This window comes from Wickerhamomyces ciferrii, contig 00240, assembly GCF_000313485.1.
Source record: "Wickerhamomyces ciferrii WGS project CAIF00000000 data, strain NRRL Y-1031 F-60-10, contig 00240, whole genome shotgun sequence".
Taxonomy (NCBI): Eukaryota; Fungi; Ascomycota; class Saccharomycetes; order Phaffomycetales; family Wickerhamomycetaceae; genus Hansenula; species Hansenula ciferrii.
In genome coordinates, this window is record NW_011887500.1 from 1 (window position 1) to 15,677 (window position 15,677).

The window sequence follows — 15,677 nt, forward strand, 5'->3', positions numbered from 1 at the left end:
GGTGAACAAACACTCTTTTTATCAATTTATAACATTTCAAAGTAAAATTAAAAAATTAATGGTTAATAAAATTATGAAATTTTATAAACTGAAAAAAAAATTTCAACTTTTCTGAGATATTAAAGTATAACTAGAAAGATTATATTTAACCATCATTGATATATACTTCAATACTATAGAAATAATTTATTAATCTATATAAATATTTAATTAAATATACTAATCATATTACATAATCAACAAAGTGTAACCCTCCCCTCACATGGCCCAATTACATAAGCGATGACGTAAATTTCGATGACTATAATATTTTTTTTTTCCATAGTAAATTGATTAAATTAAAGGTGAAATAAAATTAAAAGTTACTTACATATAATATACCTGTCAAGTTCTGGATTAACTTACTTTGACACCTACCAAACCCCAGAATTATATCCATCATGGTGTTAAGTGCCCTTATAAACAGATCTACTCAATTTACTAGTAGGCGTTTGAGATATTATACTACATTATCAGGTTTAAAATTATCCAAAACTGTTAGAAATGATGCTTTTAGAAAAATTGAACAAATTAAATTAACTTATCCAAAATTTAAACCAACTTTAAAAATCTTACAAGTTGGAGCAAGACCAGATTCTACAACATATGTTAATATGAAATTAAAAGCTTCAAAAGAATCTGGTGTTGAATGTATTATTGAAAAATTAGATGAACATGTTAGTGAATTAGAATTATTAAATAAAATTGATGAAATTAATCAAGATGATTCAATTCATGGATTATTAATTCAATTACCTCTACCAAAACATCTTAATGAACCAAAAATTACAAATTTTGTCAATGATGATAAAGATGTTGATGGATTTGGTCGTTATAATATTGGTGAATTATCAAAAAAAGGTGGTGATCCAAAATTTATTCCATGTACTCCAAATGGTTGTATGAGATTATTAGAACAATCTGGTACTGAAATTTCTGGTAAGAATGCCGTTGTCTTGGGAAGATCTGATATTGTGGGTATTCCAGTTGCTTCTTTATTACAGAAAAAAAATGCAACTGTTACAATTTGTCATTCAAGAACAGCAAATATCCCAGAAATTGTTAAAAATGCTGATATTGTTATTGCTGCAATCGGTCAACCAAATTTTGTTAAAGGTGAATGGTTAAAACAAGGTGCTGTTGTTATTGATGTTGGTATTAATTATATCCCAGATTCTACTAAAAAATCTGGTCAAAGATTAGTTGGTGATGTTGATTTTGAATCAAGTAAAGATAAAACTTCATTTATTACACCAGTCCCAGGTGGTGTTGGTCCAATGACTGTGGCAATGCTTGTTCAAAATGTTTTATTAGCTGCTGAAAGACAATTAGCTAAAGAACAATCATTACCACAATTTTCAGTTAATCCATTAACTTTAGAAAATCCAGTTCCATCAGATATTGATATTTCAAGAGCTCAAACTCCAAAATTAATTAAAGATGTTGCAGAAGAATTAAAATTAAAAGAAAATGAATTAGAATTATTTGGTCATTATAAGGCAAAAGTTAATTTAAAAGCTTATGATCGTTTAAAAGATCGTAAAGATGCTAATTATATCCTTGTGGCAGGTATCACTCCAACTCCATTAGGTGAAGGTAAATCAACAACTACAATGGGGTTAGTTCAAGCTTTATCATCTCATTTACATATCCCAGCTATTGCTAATGTTAGACAACCTTCAATGGGTCCAACTTTTGGTGTTAAAGGTGGTGCTGCCGGTGGTGGTTATGCTCAAGTTATCCCAATGGATGAATTTAATATGCATTTAACTGGTGATATTCATGCTATTGGTGCTGCTAATAACCTATTAGCTGCTGCTATTGATACAAGAATTTTCCATGAATTAACTCAAAAAAAAGATGAAACTTTTTATAAAAGATTAGTACCATCTAAAAAAGGTGAAAGAAAATTCACTGATTCAATGTTGAAAAGATTAAATAAATTAGGTATCAGTAAGACAAATCCTGATGAATTAACTCCAGAAGAAATTAAAAAATTTGCAAGATTAGATATTAATCCTGATACTATTACTATTAAACGTGTTGTTGATGTTAATGATAGATTTTTACGTCAAGTTACAATTGGTCAAGCACCAACTGAAAAAGGTTTCACAAGAACAACAGGATTTGATATTACTGTTGCTTCAGAATTAATGGCTATTTTGGCTTTATCAAAAGATTTACATGATTTACAAGAAAGAGTTGGTAATATCGTTATTGGATTAAATAATAATAATGAACCAATTACTGTGGATGATTTAGGTGCTGCAGGTGCTATTGGTGCCTTATTAAAAGATGCTGTTAAACCAACTTTAATGCAAACTTTAGAAGGTTCACCAGTCTTGATTCATGCAGGTCCTTTTGCAAATATTTCAATTGGTGCTTCTTCAGTTATTGCTGATAAATTAGCTTTAAAACTTGTTGGTTCAAATGCTAATGATAAATCTGAACAAAAAGGTTTTGTTGTTACAGAAGCAGGTTTCGATTTCACAATGGGTGGTGAAAGATTCTTAGATATTAAATGTCGTGCTTCAGGTCTTGTTCCAAATACCGTTGTTCTTGTTGCTACTATTAGAGCTTTAAAATTACATGGTGGTGCACCAAATGTTAAACCTGGTCAATCATTACCTGATGAATATTTACAAGAAAATTTAGAATTAGTTAAAAAAGGTTCAGAAAATTTAGCCAAACAAATTGCAAATGTTAAAAAATTTGGTATTAATGTTGTTGTTGCATTAAATCAATTTAAAGATGATACTCAAGCTGAAATTGAATTAGTTAAAAAATTAGCTAAAGAAGCTGGTGCTATCGATGCTGTTGAAAGTAACCATTGGGGTAAAGGTGGTGAAGGTGCAGTTGGATTAGCAAAAGCTGTTGTTGAATCAGTTAAACATTCAAAACCTGAAGAATTTAAATTTTTATATGATGTTAATGATTCAGTTGAAGAAAAATTAACTTCAATTGTTACAAATTTATATAATGGTTCTTCAATTAAAGTTTCTGAATTAGCTGCACAAAAAATTAAAACTTATGAAGAACAAGGTTTTGGTAAATTACCAATTTGTATTGCTAAAACTCAATATTCATTATCTCATGATGCTAATTTGAAAGGTGTTCCAAGTGGATTTGAATTCCCAGTTAGAGACGTTAGAGCTTCAATCGGTGCTGGTTATTTATACGCATTAGCTGATGAAATCCAAACCATTCCAGGTTTACCAACTCATGCTGGTTATATGAATGTTCAAGTTAGTGAAAATGGTGATATTGAAGGTTTATTTTAAGCTTTAATATAAAAAGGGGGACTGCATTTTGTAAATTAGTTATCGGTACATAAAATAGATATTTTAGATATTCAAAAAAAGAGAAATATTACATAGATTTTCGTTCGTACTTACAACGTAGTATAATATGTAAATGGAAACTTGTATAAATAAATAAATATGACTTAATATGTGTAAGCACTAATAAATAATGATATAAATAAATAAATAAATAAATAAATAAATAATAAATGGTTCAAGGTATATGAAAATCAATAACCTTTTAAGAATTTACCAACAAATGAATCAGTTAATCTAGCATCAGTTGAAAATCTTGTATCACCTTCATGTTCAAAATAACGCATAACATGTGCATTTTGTTTCCAAAAATTAATCAATTCTTGATATTCCATTTGACCTTTTGCTAACAAGACATTATTAATATTAATATCTTTTTGAAATCTATTTCTTTCAAATTCTTGTCTAATTTTTGTTCTAACAACACCAATTGGTAAATCTAATTCATATAATTCAATGAAAACTGGGGCACTTCTAAGGTATTTTCTATAAAGTCCAAGAACCCTTTGTCCCAATTCCTTGTTGTTAAGACTTCTCTTTGTTGTTTCAGCAAACGCAGTAGGTAATGTAGGCATAATTTCTACTTTGTTGACACTTCTTGTCAGCCAAATCCTATATCTTTGTTACTTCAACTAATTGTTGATGTTTCTCCATACTTTATTGATTTCCCCTTGAAAAAATGAATTCCGAGCTCTTAGCACGTGATATGAGTATACCGCATTTCCCCTTTGGGAGAAATATAGAGATTTATGAGAACTCTTGCATAAATGTTTATGAATTGTGTCATTTAATTAGTTCAAAATGTTATTATTACCTTCACGAGGACACGGTATCTAATGAAACGTGTGGTATATGAATTATAGGGAAGAAATAGAAGCTTTTTTACGGCTCATTTCGTCATAATGTAATTTTTTTGGAAGTTGCAGTACTTACAGGATAGGTATAATTGGGAAAGATTTGAAGATCATTTACATATTAGCTTAATACTGGTTTGATTCCGTCAACACAAATAACTGTAAAATTATAATTTCGTCCTCTCAAGTGGATCAAATTTGAATTTACACATCTTTGGTGCTAGTAATTTATACTAATCCAAGTTTCAAGAATCCTGAAATAGGTTGCACTTAAATTTAGTTGCAATACATAACGTGTGGTTGAAGCCTTGGATTCGACTATTTGAATATCATTAGTGACTGCTAAACACTGTATAAAATATCTCATATCTTGAGTCAAAAGAACTTTTTTTTCTATGGGAGGGATGATTGATTTACAACGAAACTTCATCATATAATATTCTCAAGAAGAAAAATCGACAGAACGGAAAATTAGAGAACAATACTAATAAATTCATTGTGGTTCAATTCAATATCAATATGAATTTGAGTAAAGTTTAGTGATCGTATATTAGACCTGGACCATTATGATTTTCTATATTTCAGAAGTTAGACATTTTTTTTCTTGCATATTAAGTTTGTATTTTCCATTTGAGTATTTTTATCTAAAGTAATCAAACTTAGTTATCTCATATATGAATATCATTTTTTTTTCTATTATTGTACTTATATATTTCAAGCTGCACATTGTTAAATAACTTTTCATTCCTCTTTCTTTAGTTTCACTTACAAAGTCAGGATAGAACCTTTGGTTGAATTTTAATTTGATCTGAGTTACATGATAAAATCGAATCTGAATAATTAAGCCAGAGGAGAAATATCTTAAGAGAATCATAGAGAAATTAATATCAAATTCTGTTCAATTTTGAAATAGTATGGCTGGGGAACAAGATTCTATCAGGAATAATAAAGGTAGTGATAGTTCTGATGCTGGTTCCAAGAGTGATAACTCTGGTCTTCCAAAAGAGAAATCCACTCAGAATGGTCAAACAAAACTTTCAAATTCTTCAACATTTAGTTTAAAGAATGTTTTCACTCCAAAATCTAAAAGAGAATCATCTTATCAGTTGGATAATTTAGCTGAAATGCAACAAATGAAAGAAAATGTTTTAAACAATTTTAGCGTCAATTCCGATATTTATAAAGCTCATAATTATAGTGATACATTAAGTGATGATGAAGAATTCATATTCGAAGATGATTTACCAAAACCTGGTAAAAGTGCACAAGTTACAACAAGAGTTATAAACACAAGTTCTGAATCTTCTGCAACTAGTGAAAATGGTTCAATGAACAATGTTGTGGAAAGAGATCATTTCATCAATGCCCAATATTTGAAAAGTCCATCGAAACATGATTTAGCTGAAAGAGGTGAATTAAAACAAGAAGGTGAAATTGCTGGTGATGAATTATCAAGATTGGAAAGATGGAAAGCTAATTTTAAAAACAAAAAGGCTTCATTGAGGGAAATGTTTGGTACTAAAAATTGGGAAAGATTGGTCATTTTAATTGTTATGATTATTATTATCTCAGTTTTATCTTTTGTTATACCATTCGTTGCTCGTTCAGATAAGTTATCTCATAGAGTTAAACCTCCAAAAGTTTATGAACATTTAACTGATTATATTTATCCACAATTATCTGCAATTAGAACTGAAATGGTTGATGATTCAACACCAGAATCTGCATACAAGAGAAAAAATAAAGATGGTGAAGATTGGGAATTAGTATTTTCTGATGAATTTAGTGCTGAAGGTAGAACATTTTATCCAGGTATGGATCAATTTTGGGAAGCTGTTAATTTAAATTATGCTGCAACTAAAGATTTAGAATGGTATGAACCTGATGCTGTATCTACTCAAAATGGTACATTAAATTTAAGAATGGATGTTCATGAAAATCATGATTTATTTTATAGAAGTGGTATGGTTCAAAGTTGGAATAAATTATGTTTTACTGAAGGTATTTTAGAAATTTCTGCAAAATTACCAGGTTCTGCAAGTGCTGCTGGGTTATGGCCAGGGTTATGGACTTTAGGTAATTTAGCTAGAGCTGGTTATATGGCTTCAACTGAAGGTGTTTGGCCTTATAGTTATGATGAATGTGATGCAGGTATTACAGCTAATCAATCTTCAAATGATGGTATTTCACAATTACCAGGTCAAAAATTAAATAAATGTACATGTAAAGGTGAAGATCATCCAAATAGAGGTACTGGTAGAGGTGCACCAGAAGTTGATTTATTAGAAGGTGCTCATTCTGATAAACTTATCTTTGGTGTTGCATCACAAACCATTCAAATTGCACCTTTTGATATTTGGTATCAACCTGATTATGATTATGTTGCAATTCATAATTTATCAATTTCAAATCAAAATTCATTTAGAGGTACACCTTTCCAAGAAATGGTATCCACAATTACTACATTAAATGATCATTGGTTTCAACAAGTTGTTGATAAAGAACAACCAAATGTTGTTTATGAAGATGAAGAAACTCATTTCCAAAAATTTGCAGTTGAATATTTAAGTAAAGCTGAAAAAAGGAAAGATACATATACAAGATTTTTCGTTGGTGATGAACCAACAGTTACAATTCAAGGTGAAGTTTTCCATCCAGATGGTAATATTGGATGGAGAGATATGTCAAAAGAACCAATGTCTATTATTTTGAATTTAGGTATTTCAACAGCTTGGTCAAATATTGATTGGTTATTTATTAATTTCCCTGTTCAGTTCCAAATTGATTATGTTCGTATTTATCAACCAAAGGGTAAAACTCAATTAACTTGTGATCCTGGTGATTATCCAACTCAAGATTATATTTCAAAACATTTGAATGCCTATATGAATCCAAATTTAACAAGTTGGGAAGCTGCTGGTTATGAATTTCCAAAAAATAAATTGGTTCATGGTTGTAAATGATCAATCAATTCATTAAATATTGCATAATTATTGTCTTCTTTTTAGTTTTTATATTTATTCCCCTTTTTTATACCCCCTTCTACAACATATTCAATTAGATTAAAAGATAAACGTCTTATATAATAATAAATTAAGTTTTGTATTTGTTTTTGATTTATTCTATATGTAGTGTCTTATTCTTCATCACTTTCACCAAATTCTAGTTCTTCAACAACCAGATCTTCAGCTTTTGCATCTTTATTTGTTGTATTTTCATTATCATTACCATTTGGATCTTGACTATTTCCAATATCTTCAAATTGAACATCATCAAATTCTTCTTCTTCTTCATCATCATCCTCTTCTTCTTCGTCTTCATCGTCATTATCATCATTATCTCTAGCAGCTAATTGTGCATAATAAGCAGCTAATGCATCTTGTGCTTCTTTATCTTCAGCCTCTGCAGGTGTTGCTTGAGTTGTGGTTGATGTAACATCATTATCGATTTGTGAAGGAGCAGTTGGATCAACACCTTCAGTTTTAACATTAGTTGTAGGATCATTATTTTGTTCATCTGTAGATTGTCCTTGTTGTTCACCATTTTTATTTTCTGCATTCTCATCATTTGTTATATCTATATCACCTTCATCATCTTTATCAAATTTACCCAAACCTTTACCAATGGTACTTTCTTCATGCCAAGTTGGTAATGCATTTTGTTTCTTCTTTTCTTCAGCTTCAAGAGCTTGTTTTTCTTTTTGTAAATTATCATCTTTTGTTGAAGTAATATTAACATGTAATGTAGCTTGAGATCTTGAACCTGCACGCATAGAATTTGAATTGTTTAAATAAGAATCTCTATTAAACATTTTCTTACTTTTGAAATTAGAAACAGCATATGAAGCATTTGAAGTAGCTTGAACAGGAATAACTCTTGATAAAGAAGTTTCGAAATTATTTTCAGCAATTGGATGTTCATCAATTTTCTTCAAATAATTAATAACAGGTTCTAATTGATCCATTAATTTTGAATATTTAATTTGATTTTCTTTTGCAATTTTACCAGAATCATCTTCAATTAACTCTTCATTACATAATGAACATAAAAATTCATTTTTTTCATAATTTAATAATGCAATTGCATCTAATTGTGAATATTTTGTTTTACAAACTGGACAAATATAACCTTGAGGAGTATTTGTAGCATGCATTTCATCTTTAATCCCCTGGACCACTGAATGTATTTTCCATTTAATAGAATCAATAGCCTCTGTGTGATGTATATAAAAATAGGTTCTTGAAATAGGTCTAAATTGTGGTCCTTCTTCTTTTTGAACATGCATAGTTAATAAACGATCATCAACCAATTTATTACACAATGCTCTTAATTCTTTCCTTTGAATCCCTAAAAGATGTGATAAATCGTCTTCTGAGAGCACAGAGTGTAATAATATAGCATCCAAGATCAACACATAAGGTTTCCCATAGAATCCTCTTGATACAAAACGTATCAATAAACGTACTGTATCATCCATAATAAGTTATTCAAATCAGCGTATTTTTGCCACTTTTTTATCAAATCGATCCAAACAAAAAGCAGAAGCACTCCACCAGTATATCCAGAACAGCAGTCTAAACCAAATAGCAACACAGATGATCAATTAATACCACACAACAGTTGTTTCCACTGACTAGATGCCAAAAACCTTTCAAAAACTCCATCAAATTAATTTCCAATGTTTTGAAAAATATCAGTTTCGCGGAAACTTAGACCAGTGCAAATAACCAATTTCATGATTTCCCTTTTGGGAACTCGTATAATTATATGCAGGATTTTTTTTTTGATTGCACCTCGAAAGATTTTTTTGAATAATGAACTGATTTTAATCTGATTGATATTCTTTGTTTTTGAAGAGGATAGTGCTTGAAGGTTAGCCTTGAGGGTTAAGGAGGTTGTTGAACAGCTGGTGATTGTTTAAGGAATAGAAAAAGAGGGATAATCATGACTGGTTTCACTTTCAGTCAAGAGCAAGTTGATAAATTTAACAATGAAGGTTGTTTATGCATTGAAAATTATTTAAACCCTGAAGAAGTTGAAGAATTATTAAATCATACATATAAATTAATTGATGAATTTGATTTAGAAAATCATTCAATGACAAAATTCACCACTGGTGGTGAAAATAATGATGAACATGTTGGTGATGATTATTTCTTACAAAGTTCTGATAAAATACGATTTTTTTTAGAACCTGGTGCTTTTAATTCTGATAATAAATTAATTAAATCCAAAGAAAGAGCTATAAATAAGATTGGTCATGGTTTACATATTGATCCAGTCTTCAATAAGCATACAATTAATCATAAATCTAAAGAAATTGTTGATAAATTAGGTTTCCAAGATCCAAGAGTTTTACAAAGTATGATTATTTGTAAACAACCTGAAATTGGTGGTGAAGTTCCAAGTCATCAGGATGGTACCTTCTTATATACAGAACCACAAAGTGCAATTGGTTTTTGGATTGCATTGGAAGATTGTAATGAAACAAATGGATGTCTAAGTTATTTATCAGGTTCACATAAAACTGTACCAATTCAAAAAAGATTTGTTAAAAAGGAACAAGGTGGGACTGGGTTTATTTATTTTAATGAAGAACAAAGAGATGAATATGATAATAATGAAGAAGATTATTTAAAAATTAAATGTTCTAAAGGTTCATTAATCTTGATTCATAATCAAGTTTTACATCGTTCAAATTTAAATTTTTCAAATAATTCAAGGTATGCTTATGCATTCCATGTTATTGATGGTGTAACTAATTATGATGAATTGAATTGGTTACAAGTTCCACCAAGTGGGGGTGCAAATTTTACGAAATTACAAGTTTAATGAAATGAAAGAATATAGTATATATAGTATATTTGAAATGAATATGATTTAATGAATTGACAATAAAATGAATGTAGCTAATAATCTATGTCTAGTAAAGCTGATTAAAGTTTATCAGAATTTAATAAATTTTCATGGAATTTTTCCACAATTTCTTCAAACATTTCTTTTGAAGTTGCATTTTCCTCCATTGTTATAAGTATATTAATACCACCATTTTTACAAGAAGAAACACATAAATTAAAATTGAAAACAATAGAACCAGCATTTTGTGCAAAATAACAATTTTCCACTTTAAATTCACCATTTTGAGAATCATGAATAATTCCAATGTTTGAAATTAATGTATTTCCTCTTGGTTGACCAATATAAGAATCTATAATTAATTGATCTAGGTTCTTGCTTTGTTGAATTTGATCTAATGTCATTATACCCATATTATATAAATATCTTTTAGTTTGGGAAAGATATTTTGAATATTTATTATGATATTTTAAATTTTCTAAATTAAATTTTGTAACTGGATGGAAATATTTATGTGAACCTGAAGTATTTGAACCAAATTTAAATTCATCATTATCAATACCTGATGGTAAATATTTTCTTGCATCACATGGGATTGAAACATCACTTAAACCAAACCATGTATCTTTAAATAATCCTGCTTTATATTGAGCATTTAACCATGATGTTTCAATAAATGGTGTTATTGTTATTTTTTCATCACCAGTTGATTGATGATGATTTAATAATTGATTTTTAATATTTGAAACATGATTTGCAGGAATATTTAAGATTTTATATAAATGTTTATCATTTCTTTGAACAAGATTTTTCTTGAAACTTAGGAATTTGAAAACCATTAAATTTAAACCAAATTCTAAAAAATATGAAATTGGAGGTTTATAAGAAACTAATGAATCTAAAGGAACTGGTAATTTATTTATTTGATTTTTGTCTAATGCATAATTTATAATACTTTTTTTTAAATCCAAACTAGTTGATACAATTGGTTCTTTTAAATGTTTTTCAAATAAATTCGATAAATCTTGAATAACATTTTTAGCAGTTATACCATCTGAAAGACAATGATTTGATAAATAAACCATTGTATAATCATCTAATATGGCTAATTTCCATAAGGTGTTTCCCTTGGCATATGGTAATACAATATCATTAATTTTACTTAATAATATTTCATGATCATCTTTAGAATCTTTAATATGTTGAGGTAATTCATATAATATATCATTTAATTGAATTTTTGGTAATGTATAAATATAATCATGAATTGGATTTGGTTTTGAAAGATCTGAATAATCAGTATCTAATATTGAACAAGCCAAGATTGGATATTTTAAGAATAAATCTCTTAATGATTTCAATAATATATCATTATAATTAATTTTTTGATCAAATTTTACTAAAACTGCAAATGTTTTGTATAAATTTTGACGTTGTAATAAACCAAAATAATTTTCTATATCACCCATTCTTCTAGCATGACCATTATTGATTTGATCTTGTAATTGATCTTGATCTATGATGTTGGATGTTATGGTGGTGGACATGGTGGAGATATGTGGGTATGTTTGAGATCTGGTATTATCTGATTGATGTGATATCTATATGATATTATGATCTAAGGAAATGACCCAGTTTATATAGATTTAACCAAGGTAATGCTATGTTTATACGAATGATCAAGGCGTATGGGAAGCGAATGTAGTTAAGCTTAGTTCATTATATTTTTCCTTTTACTTTAATTCGTAAATGTTGTACTAAATTTTTTGTTATGGATCGTTTAGGTGAAAAAGCGTTCGTAAATCTTTTATTTATTTGAGCTGGTGCATTACGAACGTTGAAAGTTTAAACGGACTTTTAAGACTTTTGACTTTTGACTTGATTGACTAACCAGGATATAAGTAATTAATTATTTGTTGATGAGATCCATGTCTCTGTGTGGATTGTATGGATTGTAGATTGTAGAAGTATCCATTGATTTATTATTCACTCGTTCATTCGTTCCTCTCGTTCAAGCATATTTAAGTACTTTCACAGTTTAAATTTTGTTTACTTTTAATTTTTCGTAAATGAAAAAATGGAAATTAAAAAAAAAGTAAAATGCGACTGTTGGAATTCGAATGGGTGATTTTTTGCTTTATTTACCAATTTGAAATCAAAATAAACAAAGGAAAAAAGTGAAATTAAACATCAACAAAACATCGATTAAGCAAGAATATCATAATATACCACAAGGATATACCCAAGGATACACACAATGAACAACAACAGAAAGAAGATACCGCAGAACAGAAAGAAGGAGTTCCATAGACACAACAGCTACAATAACAATAACCATAATCATAATCATAACAATTATCATAATGGTAATAGCAATAATCAACAAAACAACAACAACAATAACAACAACTCATATCAACCAAGAAAACCTACACCTTCAATCCAAAGCATACATGAATTCACACCTGCTCCAATATATTCTCCCCTGGAATTAACTTTACCTTATTTATACCCTAAACAACCGTCAACTCATAAATTTAATGAATTACCATCAATAAAACAACGTCAACCTGCTAAAATTTCATCGCCATTAAATATATTACAATCTACATTCATGGAAAATTTACAAGGAATTAATCCAAATAGAGAAAAATTAGAATCAATGGATCCTGCTTTGAAAATTATTATTCAAAATAAAAAAAATGCTAAAAAATTTAAATTAGGTACATTAGAAATTGATATAACTAAAAAAACAAATATCTTGAATAATCAACAACAACAAGGTCCAAATAAATTAATTAATAAATTTTTACAAAATGAATCTTTATCAACTCCTTTGAAAAGAAATCGTGATGAAATTGTTGATGCAAGTTCCTCCATAAAGAAAAATAAAAGATTAACTGAAGTTCAACAAGATACTTCATCAATGGAATTAAGTTTTGAAGGGAAAGCAATGGATAAAAATGATTATGCTAAATTAGTTGATGATAGTGGATTAATGATTGATGACTCAATTTTACCAATTGATGAACATCAACAATCAAATCATCAACAATCTCAACAACAAAATACATTTGATACGAAAAATCTTTTACAAAATACTGAATTTAGTTTTGAATTTAGGAAATAATAAAAACAAATGCTGTGTTTGATTTCAATAATATACAAAATATCTTTAAACCTTCTATGTACAAATAAACCTTCTAATAATAAACCACCTTCATACTTGATTATCAACTTGTTTCTCCACAATAAAACCAGGATCACTTTTTCTTGCTTTTCTTAAACCTTCTCTATCTTTTTTTTCATCAACAATATCAACTTTAATTAATTCTTTTAAAGTTAATAATTTACCTGCAATACTTTGATTAATTTCATAGTTTAAAGTTCTACCAGTCTTGGTTAATCCCATAGAAGTTGCTGTTAATCTAGTTTTGGCTGGTAATCCTATAAGTGATCTTTTAAGTTGTACTTGGAAAAATGGCATGATTTATGATTTGTTGTGTGTGTGTTGTATGAATGTTGATACTAAAACATCAATATTTCAATGTACTCTTTTAATGAGCTTTTGAATCTTTTTCTGGAAAATAAAAAGCGCGAATATATTTAAATCAAATCCGGGTGATTTGTTACGGGACACCGCGTAATAAGGAATATCAAAAACACGAAAGAAGGCAATTTTGATCAAGTCATAAAGAAACTCAATTCAATTCAATTCATTTCAATTAGAGACAGAACAGTGATAACAATGGACGAAGAAGAAGCTCAACAACATCCAAGATATGAAGTACACGAAGGTATAATCTTTGTTATTGAATTAACAAAGACAATTTTTTTACCAAATTCAACAAATGGTAAATCAAATTTACAAGAAATTTTAGAAATTTTAAATGAATCAATGGCTCATTCTATAATAACATTACCAAACACAGGGTATGGTTGTTATTTTTTCCATAGTGGGAATGATCAAACTTCTCAGGGATTAAAACCTGGTTTAGAAAAATTATTTAGTTTAACTGATTTAAATTATTCAAATATGAAAATTGTTCAAGATATCTTGGAGGAAAATGTTAAAACTGATGATGATTCAAGGGTTTATAGATCATTAGAAGATAGATTCCCTGTATTAGAGACTGATGATCAAGAACTTAAGGAAAATCAATTATATGAAATTTTAGTAACTTTACAAGATGAATTTTTAATTAAAAAAGATTTTCAAAAACAATATAATAATAATAAGATTTTTTTATTTACTGATAATGATACTCCAATTAATCCTGAAAATGTTTCACAGAAAAACATATTAAGAAGATTATATAATGATTTAGATGATGCTCATATAAATATATCACCATTTTTAATTAATAGTTCATATAAACAATTTGACCCTAAAATTTATTCAGAATTATTTTCAATCACTCATGATAATCCAAATGATGAATTAGAAGCTGGTGAAAGTTCAATGTTTGATGGACCAAGTACAAAACCAATTGATGTTTCAATTATAAAACAACGTGTATTAAGAAGGAAAGAAATTAGAAGAATTCAATTCCAATGTCCTTTAATTTTTAATGATAATTTAATTGTTGGTGTAAAAGGTTATTCTATATATACACATGAAAAATCTCAAAGAAATAAATATGTTTATGAAACTGAAAATTTCCGGAAAAATGTTTATAGTAAAAGAAGATTTTTCAATGAAAAAACCGGGGCAGAATTTGATAAAACTGTTAAAATTTATAAATTTGGTTCTGGTGAAGATGATGCTATTAAATTAACAAATGATCAAATTTTTCAATTACAAACATATGATGAAAATTATGATTGTTTTTTAAAACTTTTAGGTTTTAAAAATGAAAAATTTGGTAATAAATTCCATTATAATACTTCAAAAATTCCATTTGTTATACCTGATGAAGATAAATATGATGGATCAAGAAGAACCTTAAGTGCACTTTATCAAAGTTTACAAAAATTAGAGAAAATTGCTATATTATTTGGTAAATTAAGAAAAAGTGGACAACCAAGTTTATATGCATTACAAATTACCAAAACCCCATTCCCTGAGGGGTTTATGCTTATTAGATTACCATTTTTGGATGATATTAGGAAAATTCCTGAAGGTTATGAATATTATAATGAACCTTCAAATGATTTAAAATTAGTTACGAAATCTATATTGAAAAATTTAATATTAAAAGGATATCAACCAAAAGATTATAAAAATCCTTCGTTACAATTACATTTTAAGATATTACATGATTATTTATTACAAGTTGAAGTTGAAGATGAATCACAAATTGATGGTAATGAAGATAATGAAGAAAATAAATTATTACAAGATGATACATTAAATAAGATTCATCAAGTTAGGAAAAGAGTGGAAGCTTCACAATTAGAAGGGAAAATGAAGATTTTTGAAAATATTAGAAGATGGAATTCTATATATAATAGGAAATAATGAAATATAGGTGTTATAATGATTTTGAAACTTGTGTGTAGTACATGTTCTTACTGACACTTATCCATGACAGACCCCATGTTTTGTCGCGAATAAACGGTAAATCGCGAATTTTCAAATTGAGCCACT

At 28.3% G+C, this 15,677-nt stretch overlaps 9 protein-coding genes across 9 annotated transcripts; 5 read left to right on the forward strand and 4 right to left on the reverse strand.

Annotated features, from left to right (window-relative positions):
• Positions 1-440: 440 nt before the first annotated feature.
• On the forward strand, positions 441-3,320 carry MIS1 (C-1-tetrahydrofolate synthase; the record flags this gene model as incomplete). The annotated part of the gene is made up of 1 exon (XM_011273510.1): positions 441-3,320. One exon carries the CDS (start codon positions 441-443, stop codon positions 3,318-3,320), a length of 2,880 nt encoding a protein of 959 aa, XP_011271812.1.
• A 251-nt stretch (positions 3,321-3,571) lies between these two features.
• On the reverse strand, positions 3,572-3,952 carry BN7_5917 (NADH dehydrogenase [ubiquinone] 1 alpha subcomplex subunit 6; the record flags this gene model as incomplete). The annotated part of the gene is made up of 1 exon (XM_011273511.1): positions 3,572-3,952. The coding sequence occupies one exon, from the start codon at positions 3,950-3,952 to the stop codon at positions 3,572-3,574; it is 381 nt and encodes a 126-aa protein (XP_011271813.1).
• A 1,193-nt stretch (positions 3,953-5,145) lies between these two features.
• On the forward strand, positions 5,146-7,194 carry SKN1 (SKN1/KRE6 family beta-glucan synthesis-associated protein; the record flags this gene model as incomplete). The annotated part of the gene is made up of 1 exon (XM_011273512.1): positions 5,146-7,194. One exon carries the CDS (start codon positions 5,146-5,148, stop codon positions 7,192-7,194), a length of 2,049 nt encoding a protein of 682 aa, XP_011271814.1.
• Positions 7,195-7,367: 173 nt separating this feature from the next.
• On the reverse strand, positions 7,368-8,708 carry TFA1 (transcription factor TFIIE subunit TFA1; the record flags this gene model as incomplete). Its single annotated transcript, XM_011273513.1, has 1 exon — positions 7,368-8,708. The coding sequence occupies one exon, from the start codon at positions 8,706-8,708 to the stop codon at positions 7,368-7,370; it is 1,341 nt and encodes a 446-aa protein (XP_011271815.1).
• Positions 8,709-9,175: 467 nt separating this feature from the next.
• On the forward strand, positions 9,176-10,063 carry BN7_5920 (phytanoyl-CoA dioxygenase family protein; the record flags this gene model as incomplete). Its single annotated transcript, XM_011273514.1, has 1 exon — positions 9,176-10,063. One exon carries the CDS (start codon positions 9,176-9,178, stop codon positions 10,061-10,063), a length of 888 nt encoding a protein of 295 aa, XP_011271816.1.
• Positions 10,064-10,167: 104 nt separating this feature from the next.
• Positions 10,168-11,634, reverse strand: BN7_5921 (Alcohol O-acetyltransferase 1; the record flags this gene model as incomplete). The annotated part of the gene is made up of 1 exon (XM_011273515.1): positions 10,168-11,634. The coding sequence occupies one exon, from the start codon at positions 11,632-11,634 to the stop codon at positions 10,168-10,170; it is 1,467 nt and encodes a 488-aa protein (XP_011271817.1).
• A 710-nt stretch (positions 11,635-12,344) lies between these two features.
• BN7_5922 (uncharacterized protein) lies at positions 12,345-13,217 on the forward strand (the record flags this gene model as incomplete). Its single annotated transcript, XM_011273516.1, has 1 exon — positions 12,345-13,217. The coding sequence occupies one exon, from the start codon at positions 12,345-12,347 to the stop codon at positions 13,215-13,217; it is 873 nt and encodes a 290-aa protein (XP_011271818.1).
• A 90-nt stretch (positions 13,218-13,307) lies between these two features.
• Positions 13,308-13,574, reverse strand: MRPL33 (mitochondrial 54S ribosomal protein uL30m MRPL33; the record flags this gene model as incomplete). Its single annotated transcript, XM_011273517.1, has 1 exon — positions 13,308-13,574. The coding sequence occupies one exon, from the start codon at positions 13,572-13,574 to the stop codon at positions 13,308-13,310; it is 267 nt and encodes an 88-aa protein (XP_011271819.1).
• Positions 13,575-13,835: 261 nt separating this feature from the next.
• On the forward strand, positions 13,836-15,548 carry YKU70 (ATP-dependent DNA helicase YKU70; the record flags this gene model as incomplete). The annotated part of the gene is made up of 1 exon (XM_011273518.1): positions 13,836-15,548. The coding sequence occupies one exon, from the start codon at positions 13,836-13,838 to the stop codon at positions 15,546-15,548; it is 1,713 nt and encodes a 570-aa protein (XP_011271820.1).
• Between the last annotated feature and the right edge of the window lie 129 nt (positions 15,549-15,677).